We start from the raw sequence: 17329 nt of genomic DNA on the forward strand, positions 1-17329 counted from the left end.
AGTGGTGAAAAGCTCCTGTCACTGGACTAATCCAAAAGCCCGTGTTAGTGGTGTGGGGTCATTTGGTTCAAATCCAGTTCATATATTCAGTTAATACCTGGAGTTAGTTTTTGGCAACGTTTTCAGATAACCTCTAATGTGTCATTTTAAAAACACATTTTGTAGGGAATCTGTTATGTCAGGCAAGGACAATGTGGTTAACTGCCCTCTGAAATGACCCACTGAGACACTCCATTTTATTAAACCTCTACAAAGTCTCAAAGGAATTAAACCAGGTGATTCAGCCAGTGTTGACTGGCACTGGAAATGATGAGAAACTCCGCCTGTCAATCCTGCAAAATCCTCCTTTATGGCCAAGTAGGGGCTTGTGCAGCTCTCCAACATTAGTGAAGTAACAACCTGACATTTGTCTGTATTGAGTGTGAGACTATGTCCCAGACAAAAACACCACCATACCTGGGTATGCCTTATCCTAGGTATACAAGCAGAAGGGAGTTGCCCTGGGAGTCCTCAACATCCAGATCCAATGATGTCTCCTGCAGGAAGGAAACTCTTCCCTGCTGATTATCAACTACTCCCTGCCAGCATCCCACCACTCAATGGCTGTACTGACTCCAGTAATTCTGGGACTTACAACCAAAATGCTGTTAGGAAGAATCTATGTCACGTGGACAATGGTAATTCAAGTGCAGCTTACAACCAAAATCTCTTGGACAAATGTGAATGGATAATACATTTTGGCCTAGCCAGTAAAACTCTAATCACAGGTGGGGTGTGGGGGTGTGGAAAGAATGTCAAAGTCTAGTGATATCCAATGTAGTTTTTGCATCGTTTCAATTATTTAAACATGTTTTGTGAATCTGAACACAACTTCCCCATCTCCTTTTTGATTATGATATTAATTATGAAATCTTGTTTTCTCTTTCTGTTAGAGGTTAAACAAGTATGTGTAAAAGCCATGAACATCTGATTCGATCACTGGAATACTATTTTTACACTCCAGGCTGTTTTCCTAATTAATCATGAGGCAATCTCCAAGATGCTTGGGCCACTTAGGGGACAGATTTCCACTGAACACTCAGATGTGATGCATAAAGAAATACCCCATAACTGCTCCTTCTACCTGTGACCCAGTGTTAATCTGGTAGCTGTGACAGTATTGTCCTGGTTTTGTTTACCTTTTTTCTTCATTTGCAAACTGGTTTTCCAGAGGGGAAACTGGTGACAACTAACATCTACCTGGCTCTTCCAGACTCCATTGTCTCATCCATCAATTAGCTGTTTGCAAGTTGTAAAAAACTTTTATCCTGAGCTTACTTTAAGATTGAAATTGGAAGAACTCCAGCTCAACTTGCTTTTTGTCTGAAACCTGCTTTTAACATACTTTCAAGATCTTGGAACCAGCTCATGCCTATCCAATGCATTCTCAATTTTTTATAAAGCCCCAACAAGCTTATTCTGCCAGATCAATGTTATTGATATTCACATTTAAAACAGTTGTAATGCTGTCCGCAGCTGAATAGCCAACCATACTGCAGATTTGGACAGGTGTATGATGAATGATAGTTTGAATAAGGTACTAGAGGGCAGCAGTGAATCTCCTTCCCATTAAGAATCCATGCCCATGAAGTCATCTCATATGGAGATAAACAGCATTTGTAGAATGGAGTACAGGATCCTGCCCCTCAGACAGATTCCGTTTCCTAAATGGCTCAGTAAATAACACTCCTCTAAATCACACATTTCAAGGTCCACTCCTCATACCTGAGCACAAATGAGGCTGGGGCTCCAGTACTAAGCAAAATGTACGCTGTGCTAACAGGTGTTTTGTTTTGGATGGGATTTTTAAGTACAGTTGTCATGTTCATACATATAAGAATATTTTAAAAGCTATGTTCGTTTAAATTTTTAAAATGGACTTTACCAGAATAAAGTATCAAATGCATTCCGTTTGGCTGTAGTTCTGGGAAATTCTAAGTGGTAATTACAAGGATATAGTTCTGAAACCATGGAATAACTCAACTTCCAATGGGTGGCCATCACAGTCCACCCAACACTGAGCAGTATCTCTCCAACAGCATCTGTAAACATCTGGGAGCTATTGAAAATCATTGTACCTAAAATGTTTGGGAGTCAATTTAAGTCAGTTGGCTGGATGGCTGGCTTGTGATGCAGAATACACAGCAACAAAGAGTTCAATTGCTGCAAGGTTTGTGAAGGTTTGTAGCTCAGGTTGAGGTTTAGGGTGTAGGTTTGCTCACTGAACTGTAGGTTTGATATCCAGACGTTTCATTACCTGGCTAGGTAATATCATCAGTGGCGACCTCCAAGTGAAGTGAAGCTGTTGTCTCCTGCTTTCTATTTGTTTGTCCTGGATGGGGTTCATGGGGTTTGTGCTGATGTCATTTCCTGTTCATTTTCTGAGGGGTTGATAGATGGTATCTAGATCTGTTTTGTTTATGGCGTTGTGGTTGGAGTGCCAGGCCTCTAGAAATTCTCTGGCATGTCTTTGCTTAGCCTGTCCCAGGATAGATGTGTTGTCCCAGTCGAAATGGTGTTTTTTTTTCCTCAGTGTGTAGGGCTACGAGGGAGAGGGTCATAGCTTTTTGTGGCTAGCTGGTGTTAGTGTATCCTGGTGGCTAACTGTTTGTTTCTTCCTGTTTGTCCTACGTAGTGTTTGTGGCAGTCCTTGCATGGAATTTTGTAGACAACGTTGGTTTTGTCCATGGGTTGTACTGGGTCTCTTAAAACCAATGTAGTCTACAACATTTCCATGCAAGGACTGCCACAAACACTACGTAGGTGTGGTGACTTTCCAATTAAACCACCACCAGTCATCTGAGTGGTGCTCTGGGTCTATGGTGACTTTACCTTTTACTTAAAGTGGTGCTAATTGTTCAACAGTTATTTCATTCAATAAACAATAGCTTTTGCCAAGTGAAACAGAAATAGTTGTTTTTAACTCCAATTCATCCTTAAGCCCATCAGATACAAAGAAACTCCCTATCTTTTGAAAGAGATGCTTTTCACATTTTTTTGAACCTTGCGTTCTAGTAAAAGTCTTTAAATCTACTGTTGAAATCACTGTCTGCAAAATTTTTTTCCTCACCAATGCGCCCCCCCCCCCTCCAAAGAAAAACCAAAAAAGACTCCAGGCTGAGCCAACTCCACCTCTGGCCTAAAGTTGCATTGAAGCCTTGTTTCTGGAAGGTTCCTGATCTCCATGAGCATGGACCAATTCTGTACACTAACCTTATCTAGCTAAACCTAATCAAACTCTAAAGGAATTCTGCAACTTCAGCCAACTGCACACACCTAAATTAAAGTCCTACAAGAAAGAAGCTTTCACTAAATATCTGAAATAAAAGTAACATAATGCAGGTGCTGAGGAAACTCAGCAGGTCTGTCATCTGATGAATGAAATAGCTAAGGCTTTTGAATCTGATTTGACTCTTCAGGGATTCAGTGTTTAACTGTTTCTCACTCCACAGGTGCTGACAGACCTGTTAAGTTCTTCCAACACTTCATTTACATTTCACTAGAAGTTGATGGTTTGGATTCAGTCAATCATATGAATTGCTGTCTATATTTTTTGACTTAAGTTATTCTTAATTGAGTGTTTGGTTTTTTCCCTCTCTATGTACATATATTAATCATCCTGAGGTTTGAACGTATAAACCATTCATTTTTGTTTTAACCCTGAAGAGTTTGTTGTAGGTCATTTTAAAAATTGCACTTCGCAAACAGGATTTCAGGGGAATACAGCATATTTCAAAAGCCTTTCATTTGATGAAATGATTTGAGGCTTACTGCTTGTGGAAGGTGCTAGAAAAATGAAAATCTCTTTGGGAGGTGGAGGCAAAATGTAAGTAACTTGAGGGTTTGACATTCTTTCTTTGCAATGCAGGTGACCTCTGCTGCCCATGTACGATAAGGACAAAAATGAGCTTCTGGATACAGCTTGGGCTCCTCCTTTGGAAGAATTTCACCTATCGGAAAAGACAGATTGTGAGTTAGATCTATTAAGCTGATGTGACCCTGGTCTTTAATTGTTTTTGCTATCTTTGGTGTTTCCTGTTTGTAGTCTTGGTGGTTTCTGCAGAGTAGCTCTTAAAGTGGCAGTGTCTGACTTACTGAGAAAGTTTATTATAAAATACTATTCCTTAACTTGCATCTCTTGAAGTCTCACTATTTGTTCAAGGAAATTCCTTAGGTCTAGTCAGCTCTGATATTTAAGTTAACCATTTGTCTTGTCTTAATGGCTACTTCATGGAGGGTATAGGAGTATAACTATCTGTTTTTTTAAACTTAGTTGTCTGTCACTTGAATGAGTTTTGTTGTACTCTGGTTAGTTTTCCTTTTTTTTTTCCCATGTCACAGGGACAGTGACACCAGTTGTGACCCTGAACCACAATCAAAATTTGCTAAGTTTTTGGAGAGCGATGGTTTGGAAACTGCTTTAGAATTATATTTCCTTTGGGGCATTAGCATAGAAATACTTTAAAATAATTTGTAAACATGGTGACAGTGTGACATTTGTTGTAATACTTCTAAAAGTTAGGAAAATCATAGCAGGTACACTTGTGCAGGGTGCAATTTTGGCTTCCACTTCTCCTGGCTTGATGGATTCTAAGATAGCAGAGACCAGCATGCTATCTGTAAACTCTTCCACACAAGGTGGCAGGTGATGCTGAAGATTTTATCCTCTTTTGATGCTGATACTTCAGTGCTGCATGCTAGGTCTCCTGTTGTGTTTGGTATCTTCCCAAATGATCCTTCTCTATTTTAGTCCAGCACAAGCAAGTGTCTCCCAGAGGCGATGTCCCGAAAACTGAGGTCAAACATCCCCTCATGCTGCTTTTGCTTCACTTATTTCACAACTAGCTTCACCCTATTTTTCAAAAATTGTGATTTCTTACCTTTCCAGGACTCAAAGGGCCTTCTGGCCTTTCATGAGTTTGCATGATGTGCAATGAGAAATGTTCCAAACTGTGCTCAAATTTCCATTAAAATGGGATAGTCAAATAATCCCCTTTTCTTGACGTCCCAGTTGGAAAGCAGTTGTATCTACCACAAACCTACCTTCACTGGATACTACATTTCCATCTGTAAATAGATTAGTTTTATTGGCAACTTCAAATAACGTTAAGCCATTTATTTACTAGCTAGCTTGATACTGAAATAGAACACATCAAAGCTAGCTGTCAGGATAATGGCTATCCTGACATGTTGAGAATGGTTCTAACTGCAAATTCATGAAGACCCTAAAGCGGTTATGCTTGGTCATGAGAAGTGATTTGTCTATCTTGGTATACCAGGTAAAGTGTCTCAAATATTTGAGCAACAGGTGAAGCTGGCCACTTGCTGCCATTTATGCAGCAGAAGGGGAGGTTGTAGTATTATCGCTAAGTATTAATCCAGAGTATATCTGTGTAATGTTCTTGGAACCTGGGTTTGAATCCCACCATCACAGATGGTGGAATTTGAATTAGATTTTAAAAATAAAATCTGGAATTGAATTTGATGATCATTAAGTTTGTTGGAAAAACCCATCCAGTTCATCAGTGCCCTTTAGTGCCAGAAGGAAACTGCCATCTTTCTGACCTACATGTGACTCCAGACCCATAGCAATGTGGCTGACAGTCAGAACTGTCCTTTGGACCATTGGGAATGGGCATTAAATGCTGACCTACCCAGCAGTTTCCCTCATCCCAGAAATAAATAAAAGAACAGAAGTGGTGTCCTCCTCTGACAGGATGACATTGTCATGTCAAAAACATGTTCTGTCGGTCACAAATGACTGACCTGATATAGGAATTTCAGAGCTGGAGTGATGCCAAGTTTGTAACCATAGGACCCAAAGATAATATTAACTTGTGTATCCATTAGCCGTTTGCAACGAGCAAGCTAATGACTGGATAACCAATCAACCTGTGATTACAAAATTCAAGTGGCCAAAAATAGACAAACAAGAGACTGGAAGAACACAGCAAGTCAGACATCATTAGGAAGTGGAGGAGTCAACATTTTGTGTATTAAGCCTTCAGGACTATATGTGGGGGTAGGGGACGCTACAGTTATGGTCAGGAGGGGAGAACAGTGGAAAGAAGAGGTAGTGATAGGTGTGATCTGGTTGGTTGATCAGCTAGATGAATCCAGTTCGTAGGTGGAATGGAAGGGAGGAGGGGTGGAAAGGTTACTTGAAGTTGAACTGTTAAGTCCTCCAGGCTGTAGACAGCTCAAGTGGGAGAAAAGTGGTATTCCTCCAATTTTGCAGTCTGATTCACTAGCAATGGAGGAGGCCAAGGATGAACATATTTGAGGGGGAGTTGAAATGGGCAGTGACCAGGAAGGCAGGCTGGCTGTTTTGGGTCAGATGAAGATGCTCTGACATCTGGGATGTTTAGAAGTGGGACATCTTGTCAGAGCAGATGTGATTCTGCAATTGGGTGTATTTGCTGGATAATTTTGTGAAGAATTAGACTGATTAGGGTTGTCAGTTGGTGCCTCAATGTGTCTGTCTGGCATGTACTAGTACAGAGATTTAACATTGCTAGTCTGTGCAGTTTATGGGTCGAGAGAGTGCTGGAAAAGCGCAGCAGGTCAGCAGCATCCAAAGGGCAGGAGAATCAGTGTTTCGGGTCTGAGCCCTTCATCAGGAATGGGGTTGGGAGCCTTTTGGGTGTATCTCCACCCCCGAGGCTCCCAGCCTCCTCCCTGATGAAGGGCTCTGGCCCAAAACGCCGATTCTCCTGCTCCTCTGATGCTGCCTGACCTGCTGTGCTTTTCGAGCAATACGCTCACGACTCCGATCTCCAGCATCTGCAGACCTCCCTTTCTCCCTGTGCAGTTTATAGCTCTACTCTGCCCTATGCCATTTCCCTGTAGGTGGGCTAGGGGGTAGTACCTGCCTGCATCTACCAAGTAGCCAATTAAGCAGAGCCAATCCTGTTCTTAAAGGCTGAATGAGATTTTTCACTCAGCTCCTGGTGTCCATTGGCAACATTAAATATTGCAGCTCCATGTAGTTTACCTGGGGCTCAGTATTCCAGATAGGAATTCTGTGCAGGATGAGCTATGCCACCTTGAGCTCAGCAGTAGCCAAAGGCTTCTGAAATCCTATCTCCATTACAGAAAGCCTTTAGTTTGTTTACATTCCAGAAAAGTTGAAGTGGTAACACATCCATTTTTGGGTGCTCTGTACATTAAGCCTTATTGTATTCTGCTGCTGCTTTCAAACTATTGGCTCTGCTAATCACCATTGAGCTTTGTGGGCCTTGCTGCTATCTTTCTCTCTAACTATGAGGAAACCTTGTGGCACAGTGGGCAGCATCTCTGCCTGTGAGCCAGAGTTTCATGGTGCACTCCAGACCTTGCTGCTCATGGAAGGGCCATTAATGTAATTGAGTTCATAATCAGCCCATTATTCCTTCCACTCCCTTTCCACTACTTCCAAAGAAAGGAAAAAGTGTAAAGTTCTTGTCCAGGAATCTAGGCTGAATAAATCTCTAACGTTGATTCATTAATGCCCAAAGAAAATTTTGGGGAAAATCACATGAAGGGGTAGTTTCTTGTAACAGTTTTCTGATCCCCATATGAACATGATGACTGAATCCTGAAGCCTGCAGGAAAATCCTCCAAGTACCATTGTACCATCCTTTTAAGTTTTGAGTGACACATACCCTGTTGACATTACAATCTAAACTTACTTTTCAGCTTACAAAATCCAGCTTGTAAAGAAATAAAACTGCATTTTAAAATGTTGCTGATTTGAAATTTCAGATTTTGTATGGAAGCCAGTTTGAGCAAGAAGGCATCATTTAAAAAGCTCCGTTGATCCATTACTCAAGGTCACACCCATTCACTTCTGGGGATCAATGAGTTGTGACCAACTGTTGGGACCTTGTTTGAAAACCAGCACCTTTCCTGACACAAGGTGGTTGTGTAAAATAGAAGTGCCTCTTGCTAATACCCCACTTATGAAAAACTATTCATACTGTGGCCAGTATGAATAAGACCTAACATTCTCCCTTTTTATATCTGGCTGCTGTGCCCATATGCAGAAATTGAGTGATAGTCCTGTTGCCTTAGCTGAATATAAAACATTTCTCCAATTATTAGTTTAAAATGATCACAAGTGCTGAAAGTAGAATTTAAATTTCCCTGATGTTTTGTATTCTTCATCACCTTTTAGGGATTGATCAGACAGTACCTGATAACAATCTAATAACAAGTGGCTTTCACCTGTTCTCAACCTTGAGATAGAGGTGCCAATGTCGGGAGCTATTTCTTGACAATGTTGGCAACCCAGTCATCCATGGGCGATCATCGCTGAGCCTGATTTTGTGTGCAATATCTGTAGTTTCTTGGTGTTGTCACTTAGTGACCAAGAGCAGAAACCCTAGCTCCCCTTCCAACTCCATTATGGTTAACCCTTTCTCTACCTTATTTCATTGCTTTTAATGGGCTCTGCACATAAATTCGACACTTGGAAACACAGGTGACTTACTGGTGGTGGTTAATGACAGAAAATATCATGAGTGATCTGGTGCTGAGAAAAGATGTTCTGTTGTGTGGTAGGACTTCCACATGTAAAAAGTGGAAATATTAAAAAGGACAAAAACCGTGGTTCAATATTCTGTTTGGTCTCTCTGCACTCATTGTCTTAGATCAATTGTATTGCTCCAATTATAAAATCACATGAACCTTAATTTACCTTTTACAACAGAAATAATGCAAAAGATTTAGGTTAGCACTTCATTTGTTCTAGAATGATGGACTAGAGTTAGCTTTGCACCACTGTCTTCTGACTGAGGTTAGACTAGTAACAACTACTGGATGTCAATTAACTTAAGCTAAAGTTGGATTAAATTAATCTCAACCTGTTAACTGGTTTTGATTTTAAATCATTGTTACCCTCCTTTTTCAATTCATCTGCATTGCTTACTTAGTTCAACCTTACAATATTAAAACAGAAATAAGGCTAAGTTCCAGCTCTCAGAAAAGATGTAATATTAATTTTCCAAAATAGTCAAATTTTCTGTCTGGAGTAGCATTTGTGTTCAGTTTACAAGGCAAAAGTTGGACATGTCTTCCCTTGAAATGTACTTTCAGTGTTTGAACTTCAGTGCCATCAAAGACCATTTTTGTTATGCAATCTGCATCTTTAAATACTTGCTACAAACAGCACACAGCAATAGCAATATGTACCATCCATAAAAGATGACAGCAATTCACCTCCCTAAAACTTTCCAAACCTACAACAGAACTGCCCAGGATAAAAGGCAGCGGGCATTTGGGAACTTGTAGATGGTAGTGTTACCCTCCAAATCCACTGCCCAGTCTTGGAAATGTACTGCTTTTCCATTATTGTGACTGCATCAAAATCCCTACCTGACAGCATAGTTGGTAATCCTACACCATAAGGACTACATTAGTTCAAGATGGTAGCACACTGCCAATTTACTGAGCAATTTGGATGGACAGTAATCACTGTCTTGCCTGCAATACTCACATCTCATGAACACTAACTCCAAGCTGCTCCTGGCTGAAATGCAGCCCTTTAGTACCATAATTTCCAATTACCCAGTGACTCAAAAGTTGATTACCTGGCCAGTTTAAAATTGTAGACTGATTTAATTGTTTCCCAAATCTGGGTGTTTGCACAATTGTTTTTTGTTTTCAAAGTAATGTTGTATAACTTAGTTTTTCAACATGAGTGGTCCTTGACCCCAACAGCTCTAGCTGGTATTAGATGTTTTCCAATAAACCTCTGGAATAGGTGGGACTTGAACCAGGCCTCCAGAGGATATGGTAATCAAAGTGAATCAAACAGCGAGAAGGCTCATATACAGCCTAAAACCAGAGGGTTCTTGTGGTGCAATGGTAGTGCCCTCTGAACCAAGCCTCCTGGTTCAGAGGGCACTACCATTGCACCACAAGAACCCTCTGGTTTTAGGCTGTATATGAGCCTTCTCGCTGTTTGATTCACTTTGATTACCATATCCTCATTTTTCTTAAATACACTTGATTTGTGGGAAATTTGGCATAGTAGAGACAATCTCTGAAGGTATTTCACTCAAACGTTTTTGGAAATTTTGATTTTTGTGTTGTTCCTCTAGCCACTACAGGTTAGGACAGGAGGAAGTGGAAGTAAACAGACCAGGAAGGGAACCTGTAAAGATTGAGGAGAGTTTTTAAGTGATAGGTGCAAAATTGGGAGGATTTGAGTCTGAAACCAAGATTGGTTGCTGCTACATATACACAGACACTGGGATGCAGTTTGAGGCACTGATAACAGATTTACTTGTGAGTTAGAAATTGATTGCATTGCGGAGATTGGAACATTAAGTCTAGGTAACTCTCCAGTGCTGAGTGCTAAGCTATTGGAATTTTTTTCACTTCGATGAGACGGTTAACAGAGGCCCTGTTTGCTTAAGATGTCGAAGATCTTGTACACACTATAGGCAGTGTATCTCCAATCTGGTTATTGCAAACTAGATACTACTTAATTATCTAAAAGATTTAAAAAGCTTACCTGGACAATGTTTGGTTAGGTGCTTTGCATTGTGGCTCCAGACCAGTTATTGGTTTTACTACTGCTCTATTCTGTGCTCCTGGATCACACCAGACTGCTCATAGCTCAAACCACCCAAGCTGAAATCTGGAAATAGCCAAAATCTGGTGTCCCCTGAGTGTACAGGATTTGAAGTACTGCACTTGAATTTTGAAGAACAGGAGAGAATTCCCTTTATCCTGGCCATAATTAACCACTTCAAGATTTCTCAGGCAGTTCATATCATTTTCTTATTGCTTTTTGTCCTCCCCAGCAATTTGATTCCTGTATTTTCTGCATTACAACAATGATAAAATTTTGGAGATACTTAATTGGTTCTAAAATAGTTTGGATGGTTTGCCACACCCTGATGTCTGTACACCCGAAATGCACTATACAATCACAAGCTCTTTGTCTTAAAATTAAGAGACTTCATCACTGCTCTCCCTGTGACTTTTCCTCCTTGTTTTCGTATGAAATCTGTGTAAGAAGTCATGTTTACTTACAGACCAAAAGGCATTGCTGGTCTGAAATGCTTAAGAATTGGACTTTATATTGCCTGATCTTATCACAAAGCTAAGCTGAATGAACTGATTATTACTGCAGTCTTCAGTACATTGTGAAGGATTCTGGCACAGAGTGATCACTGCAATGAGTTTAAAACATGCATCAACATTTCTTAATTCGTGGCATTTGTTTTCCAGGTTCAGCTGGTTATTGAGATTCTGTGGCCTCTCTTCCTCTTCTTTATATTAGTCTCCGTGCGTCAGTCCCATCCATCATTTGAGCAGAATGAATGTAAGTGATCTAGCAGTTGATGTATGAATACTGTTTAGTGTATCTCCATTTCTCTCCAGTCTCTGCCTATCATCATGGAGGGGCTAGGGATCAGGTACTCAATTATTGCCACTTGCTTGGTTATGAGTGTGGAGAATTCTGTTTTCCCAACTTGTATTCAACCCCAAGATTAACAAGGAAACAAATTCTTAAACTCAAATGATTCCAGATAATCATTGAGTTTGTTCCAAATGATAGTGTTCCACAGATGCATAATTCTCTCTGGCCTTGTGTATTTCACCATTCTTAAAGTGTCAACTTTGGAAAAGATTGTCAGCAGGATAGTTAAGCCTTTCATAGTATAAATAGATTTGTATTCTGCTGCGACGATGACTTAAATGAGCTTTATACGATGCTGCTGCTCCCCAGATTCTGTCTTGTGCCCAAACCTTCCCTTCTCTCCAATCCCTCTTCCTTATGGGAAAGACGTTGTAGCTCATTCTATGAAAATTCCTCACCAACTCCTCCACATCAAGCTGCAAGAAGCTAGGGGCGCTCTGTTTATTCCGCTATGCTTGTTGAAGCTGAACTCCACACTCCTCCTCCTCTCAAATTCCAACAGGGACCTAATCTGAAAATGACATTTTTGAAAAAAATTAATTTAAAACAAACCTCCATATCTAATAAGGGCCAGTATTGGTGGAAAATTACCTTTTGAACCATTTAGTACGGTCATCATATAATTTGATGTGAAATAGTACTTGTGACCATATGTACAAAGATTTTTTATTCACTGGGTGCGTGTTGCTGACTAGGCCGACCTGTATTGCTCGAGGGCTGTTGAGTCAACTGTTTTTGGTTTCAAGTCCCGTGTAGGACAGTCTAAGAACAGCAGATTTCCTTCTAGTGAACTTGATGGATTTTTGATGACAGTTGACAATTAAATGATTGCTATTAGATCAGCTTTTTAAATTCCAAAAATCTAATTTCACCATGGGATTCAAACCATGAACATTATCCTGAGATTCTGGATTAATAGTCCAGCGATGTTACCACTACATCACCACATCCCCTGATCCTGTGTACTGACACATAAAAGCTTATGTAATAGGATTTTATATGGGTGTTTGCAAAACATAGTTCAGTTCAATTCAATGCATAGGTTGCATACAACATCAGTACTGCATGGTTTCAGGAAGTAAAACCAATGTGAGCAGACTGTCACAATGTAGTTGCATGCAAGAATATTGACCAATGAGTTGGGACTTGAGCCATGTGAAGTTAATCCAAACATGAAGGTTTTGCCAACATTGGAGTGACTGGCAGAAAGCCAATACTCAAGGGTAAATATCACTCAGCAGATTCTGCATAATATACTTGAAAGATGCCTTGTGAACCAGATATTGGGGCTCTGTCCCTTGCTGTTCATGTCTCTGTCTGTCTGTCTTTTTATTGCAATAGATGATCTATTTTTTTTCTTGCAATTCATTTGTCATCATTCCAAATTTGAAGTAATTATTTCTGTTGGGTATTGGCTCCATGCAGCTTTTGAGCTACCTTGCCTGTTGTTTAATTGCAGTTTAGACCAACTTACTATAGTTCAGCTGAAGCTTTTGATTACATAAAAATAATTTGGGGGAAATTATCTATGGCTGATGGAAATAATTTTTTTCTATAAATCTTGAACTGCGTGCATGTTCAATTATTGAGCCAAATAAAAGGATTTATTCTGTGTGGAATATATACTTAACATGACCTGGTAAAGCTTGATAGGCTGATATAAATGGCATTATACTCTGTATTTAACCTGTGCTTATCCTGACTTTGGTGTGCTTCATGGGTTACTGCACAAGGAGGATTGTTTTATGTTTAGATCATGCCCTCTAGATCTGGGGAATGCTTAAAGGCAGAAATGTTCTATTTTACAACATTTAAAACTCTCTCAGAGATTAATTGTTACCATTGAGTCCTTTGCTTTATGACAGCTAGGACTAAACAACAGATCACTTTCCAAATAGTGCTACCATCGGTTTTCTGTTTTGCTTGTTCAATGTGGCATTGTGCACTTTGAGAAACTGACTCTCAGGCTAATATTTACTGTTCAGTCACTTTTGATCCATAGAAAAGAATGGCCTGGGGTGATCAGTGATATTTTGAAATAAAAACATAAAATGCTGCAGAAACTCAGCAGATAGGCAACATCTATATGTAAAACAATTAACATAGAGTCCAAAATGGCTCTTAGGAAGTTCTGAAGTGTCATTGGACCTGAAGTGCTAATTCTTTCTTTCTCTCCAGATATGCTGAGTTTGTCCAGAATTTTGTTTTGCTTTCAGGTTTCCATTATCTGTAGAACTTTGCTTTTTTATTTAAGATATGTTATGAACATGGGAATACCAAAATGGAAACTGTCTTCACTCCATGGAAGTAACTAGTGTTCCAGTTTTATTTTATATATGTAATATGTATATGATTTACACACAGCAAACTGTTTTGTACTCTCTCTTCTCTCCACTTGGGTAGCTGACTTTTCATTGATTTATGTTCATCACTTGTCAAATTCATTGAATGAAATATTCCAATCACATCATTGAAATTTGAACATTAGATGGAAAACCGTAATAATCAAAGTGGTGGCTGTCATTATCAATGCTGCCTCAGCACCAAGGACCCAGGTTCAATTCCAGCCTTTGGCGACTGTCTCTGTGGAGTTTGCATGTTCTCGCCATGTGTGGCTTCCACTGGGTGCTCCAGTTTCTTCCACACAGTCAAAGATATGCAAGTTAGGTGGATTGGCGATGCTAAATGGCCCATAGTGTCCAGGAATATGCAGGCTAAGTGGGTTACCCATGGGAATTGCAAGGCTACAGAGATAAGGTACTGGGTTGGGTCTAAGTGGGATGCTCTTCAGAAGGTCAGTGTGGACCTGATGGACTGAATGTAGGGATTCTATGAAAAATTGAAGATTTGAGGCTAGGTGTGAGAAGGTTGAAGTTTGATTTTAATTTTTCACTTTGCTAATTCTTGCAGGTCACTTTCCAAACCATGCATTACCATCAGCAGGGACACTGCCATGGATACAGGGAATCATCTGTAATATTAAAAATCCTTGCTTCCAGTATGCTACCCCAGGAGAAACTCCAGGAAATGTGGGGAATTTCAATCAATCCATGTAAGTACTAATGGCACATTCTTCTACCTAAAGAGTCTATATTCAAGCAACAAATGCTGAACTAGCATAGCTTGAACAACCGAATACAAGCCAGATACAGTTGTGGTCAATTGTTTGTTGTAATTCTAGACCAAACTGCTCAGTTTGTGAATTGCCTAGGGGCTAGTAACATTTTCAAAAAGATTTTTGTTGGAGATGTAGGCATTACTGGCTGGGCCACCATTTGATGCCCATCCTTCATTGCTTAGAGGGCAGTCAAGAGGCATCTACATTATTAATGCGCCTGGAGTTGCAAGTAAGCCAGACCAGGGAAGGATGACAAATTACTTTTCATTAAAGAATGTTAGTGAGCCAGATGGGTTTTATTATGATTGGCAGTTACATGGCAAACCACACCTGATGGTGACCATGATGTAATTGAAAATGTCCCTGGAGCATTAGTCTGGGGTTCTGGATTAGATGTCCAGTGACGTTGCTTCTACTCCACTGCCTTCTCCCAAATACTTAGAAAATAAAGGATTTAAATTCCTTGCCATGTCAGTACATGAATTGGCATTGTAATGGGATGGAAGTGGGTGGATCTGCACCAATGCTGATTGGGGTTGAATATTTAAAAAGTTGAGTTCCTTGGCGCTGAGGTAAGGCTACCAATCATTGTGATCAGTGTTACATTTTGTACAAGAAACATGAGTAATGATTGACATTTTTTCTTGTTTGCAGTCTTTCACGTTTGCTATCTGATGCTCAGAAGGTGCTACTTCATGCTAATCAGGACCACATCCTGCAAAGCTTCAATCAACTCCTGAACGCATTGAAAAAGCTCAATGAAAACAGCCTTCCATTATCTGGTATGATTTGTTTATTGCCTAAAGTGCGATGATGCAGCAACTTGAGTTGCTTCTCTGATGTCTTTGTCTTTATTTTCCTTATTAAAAACTGCTATTTGTCATTCCAGTACAGTCGGTTCTGATGTAATGTGGTAGTTCTTTTCTTGTATGATTTTTGCATTATAAGAAAACCTTGCAATAGATGAGCCATTTAAACTAATGTGGCCTGAATTGAATTATAGTCAATACAGGTAAGGAATTTATGTTCTACAAATAATGGTCTAAATTCTTCAATTGTGTTAAAGCCAATTTGCATTGAAGAGACACGCATTGGAGCAGAACTGATTGCATGACTTCCTTTCTTCCATACCCAGAAACTGGCATCATTATCTATAGTATGTTGATGTTGTAGTGCTTTTGTCTTTTCTGCAAAAAGTAACTGAATTATAAACTTGTGGCTAATGGGTCAAAAAAATGGGAAAATGCTTTGGAAAACTGTTTTTAGAGACTTTGGCCAATGAGGACATTCCTGTGTTATGTCTTAGTCAGTATATTGTACCTGAAGAGCCATGCTCATGAGATTGATCAATGTAACTTGGGGTATAAAGATCACACTCCATCTTAACAAGGGATAACTTGAGGCATGGCACAATTGAGAGCATATTTTTGTTGTAATTGAATAACTAATTTTATTTGGTTCTTGAAGTGACTGTGAATGTAATACCTCTATATAATACTGGATTAGTGGTGCTGGAAGAGCACAGCAGTTCAGGCAGCATCCAACGAGCAGCGAAATCAACGTTTCGGGCAAAAGCCCTTCATCAGGAATAAAGGCAGTGAGCCTGCAGCATGGAGAGATAAGCTAGAGGAGGGTGGGGGTGGGGAGAGAGTAGCATAGAGTACAATGGGTGAGTGGGGGAGGGGATGAAGGTGATAGGTCAAGGAGGAGAGAGTGGAGTGGATAGGTGGAAAAGAAGATAGGCAGGTCAGACAAGTCAAGGAGACAGTAACTGAGCTGGAAGTTTGAAACTAGGATGAGGTGGGGGAAGGGGAAATGAGGAAGCTGTTGAAGTCCACATTGATGCCCTGGGGTTGAAGTGTTCCGAGGCGGAAGATGAGGCGTTCTTCCTCCAGGCGTCTGGTGGTGAGGGAGCGGCGGTGAAGGAGGCCCAGGATCTCCATGTCCTCGGCAGAGTGGGAGGGGGAGTTGAAATGTTGGGCCACGGGGCGGTTTGGTTGATTGGTGCGGGTGTCTCGGAGATGTTCCCTAAAGCGCTCTGCTAGGAGGCGCTTGCTGAAATCCATGTAGAACACATCTACTGCCCTGCCTTTGTCAATGTTCCTGGTCACTTCTTCAAAGAGCTATAACAAATTTGAGACATGATCTCCCACGCACAAAGCCATGCTGACTTACTAATCGCATCCTGTCTTTACAATGCATGTATATCATATCCCTCAGGATATTCTCAAGTAACTTACCCACCACAGATGTTAAGTTTACTGGTCTATAGTTCCCAGGCTTTTCTTTGCAGCCCTCCTTGAATGAGGGCACAACATTGGCTGCTCTCCAGTGTTCTGGGACCTCCCCTGTGGCTAACATTGATGCAAAAATATCAGCCAGAGCCCCTGCAATTTATTTTCCAGCCTCTTGCAGTGTTTATGGATAGATCTGGTCAGGACCAAAATCTATCCATCTTCATACATTCTAATACATCCAACAACACCTCCTGTGATATGGACTGTCCCCACTAACTTCCCAAGTTCCCGAGTCATCTTTTCTTTCTCCATGGTAAACACAGGAGAAGCATTCATCTGAGGACCCTGCCCATGTTCTGCAGTTCTACACATACATGTCCATTTTGGTCCTTGAGGGTCTCTCTAGTTCTTTTTCCTTTTAATATACTTAAACCTCTTTGGATTCACCATAATTATCTCAGCCAAATCTATGGGCAGCAGTGATTCAGTGGTTAGCACTGCTGCCTTACCGTGCCAGGGACC

At 40.5% G+C, this 17329-nt stretch overlaps 1 protein-coding gene across 1 annotated transcript in view; it reads left to right on the top strand.

Moving 5' to 3' along the window:
- The window catches only part of LOC140494578 (phospholipid-transporting ATPase ABCA1-like), a 176294-nt gene that overhangs the window by 23040 nt on the left and 135925 nt on the right, over window positions 1-17329 (top strand). The window contains exons 2-5 of the mRNA XM_072593913.1: window positions 3908-4008; window positions 11260-11353; window positions 14363-14504; window positions 15225-15352. Of these exons, the coding sequence (XP_072450014.1) occupies window positions 3908-4008; window positions 11260-11353; window positions 14363-14504; window positions 15225-15352 (465 nt within the window). The remainder of the gene's footprint in view (window positions 1-3907; window positions 4009-11259; window positions 11354-14362; window positions 14505-15224; window positions 15353-17329) is intronic.

This window comes from Chiloscyllium punctatum, chromosome 24, assembly GCF_047496795.1.
Source record: "Chiloscyllium punctatum isolate Juve2018m chromosome 24, sChiPun1.3, whole genome shotgun sequence".
NCBI classification, from domain to species: Eukaryota; Metazoa; Chordata; class Chondrichthyes; order Orectolobiformes; family Hemiscylliidae; genus Chiloscyllium; species Chiloscyllium punctatum.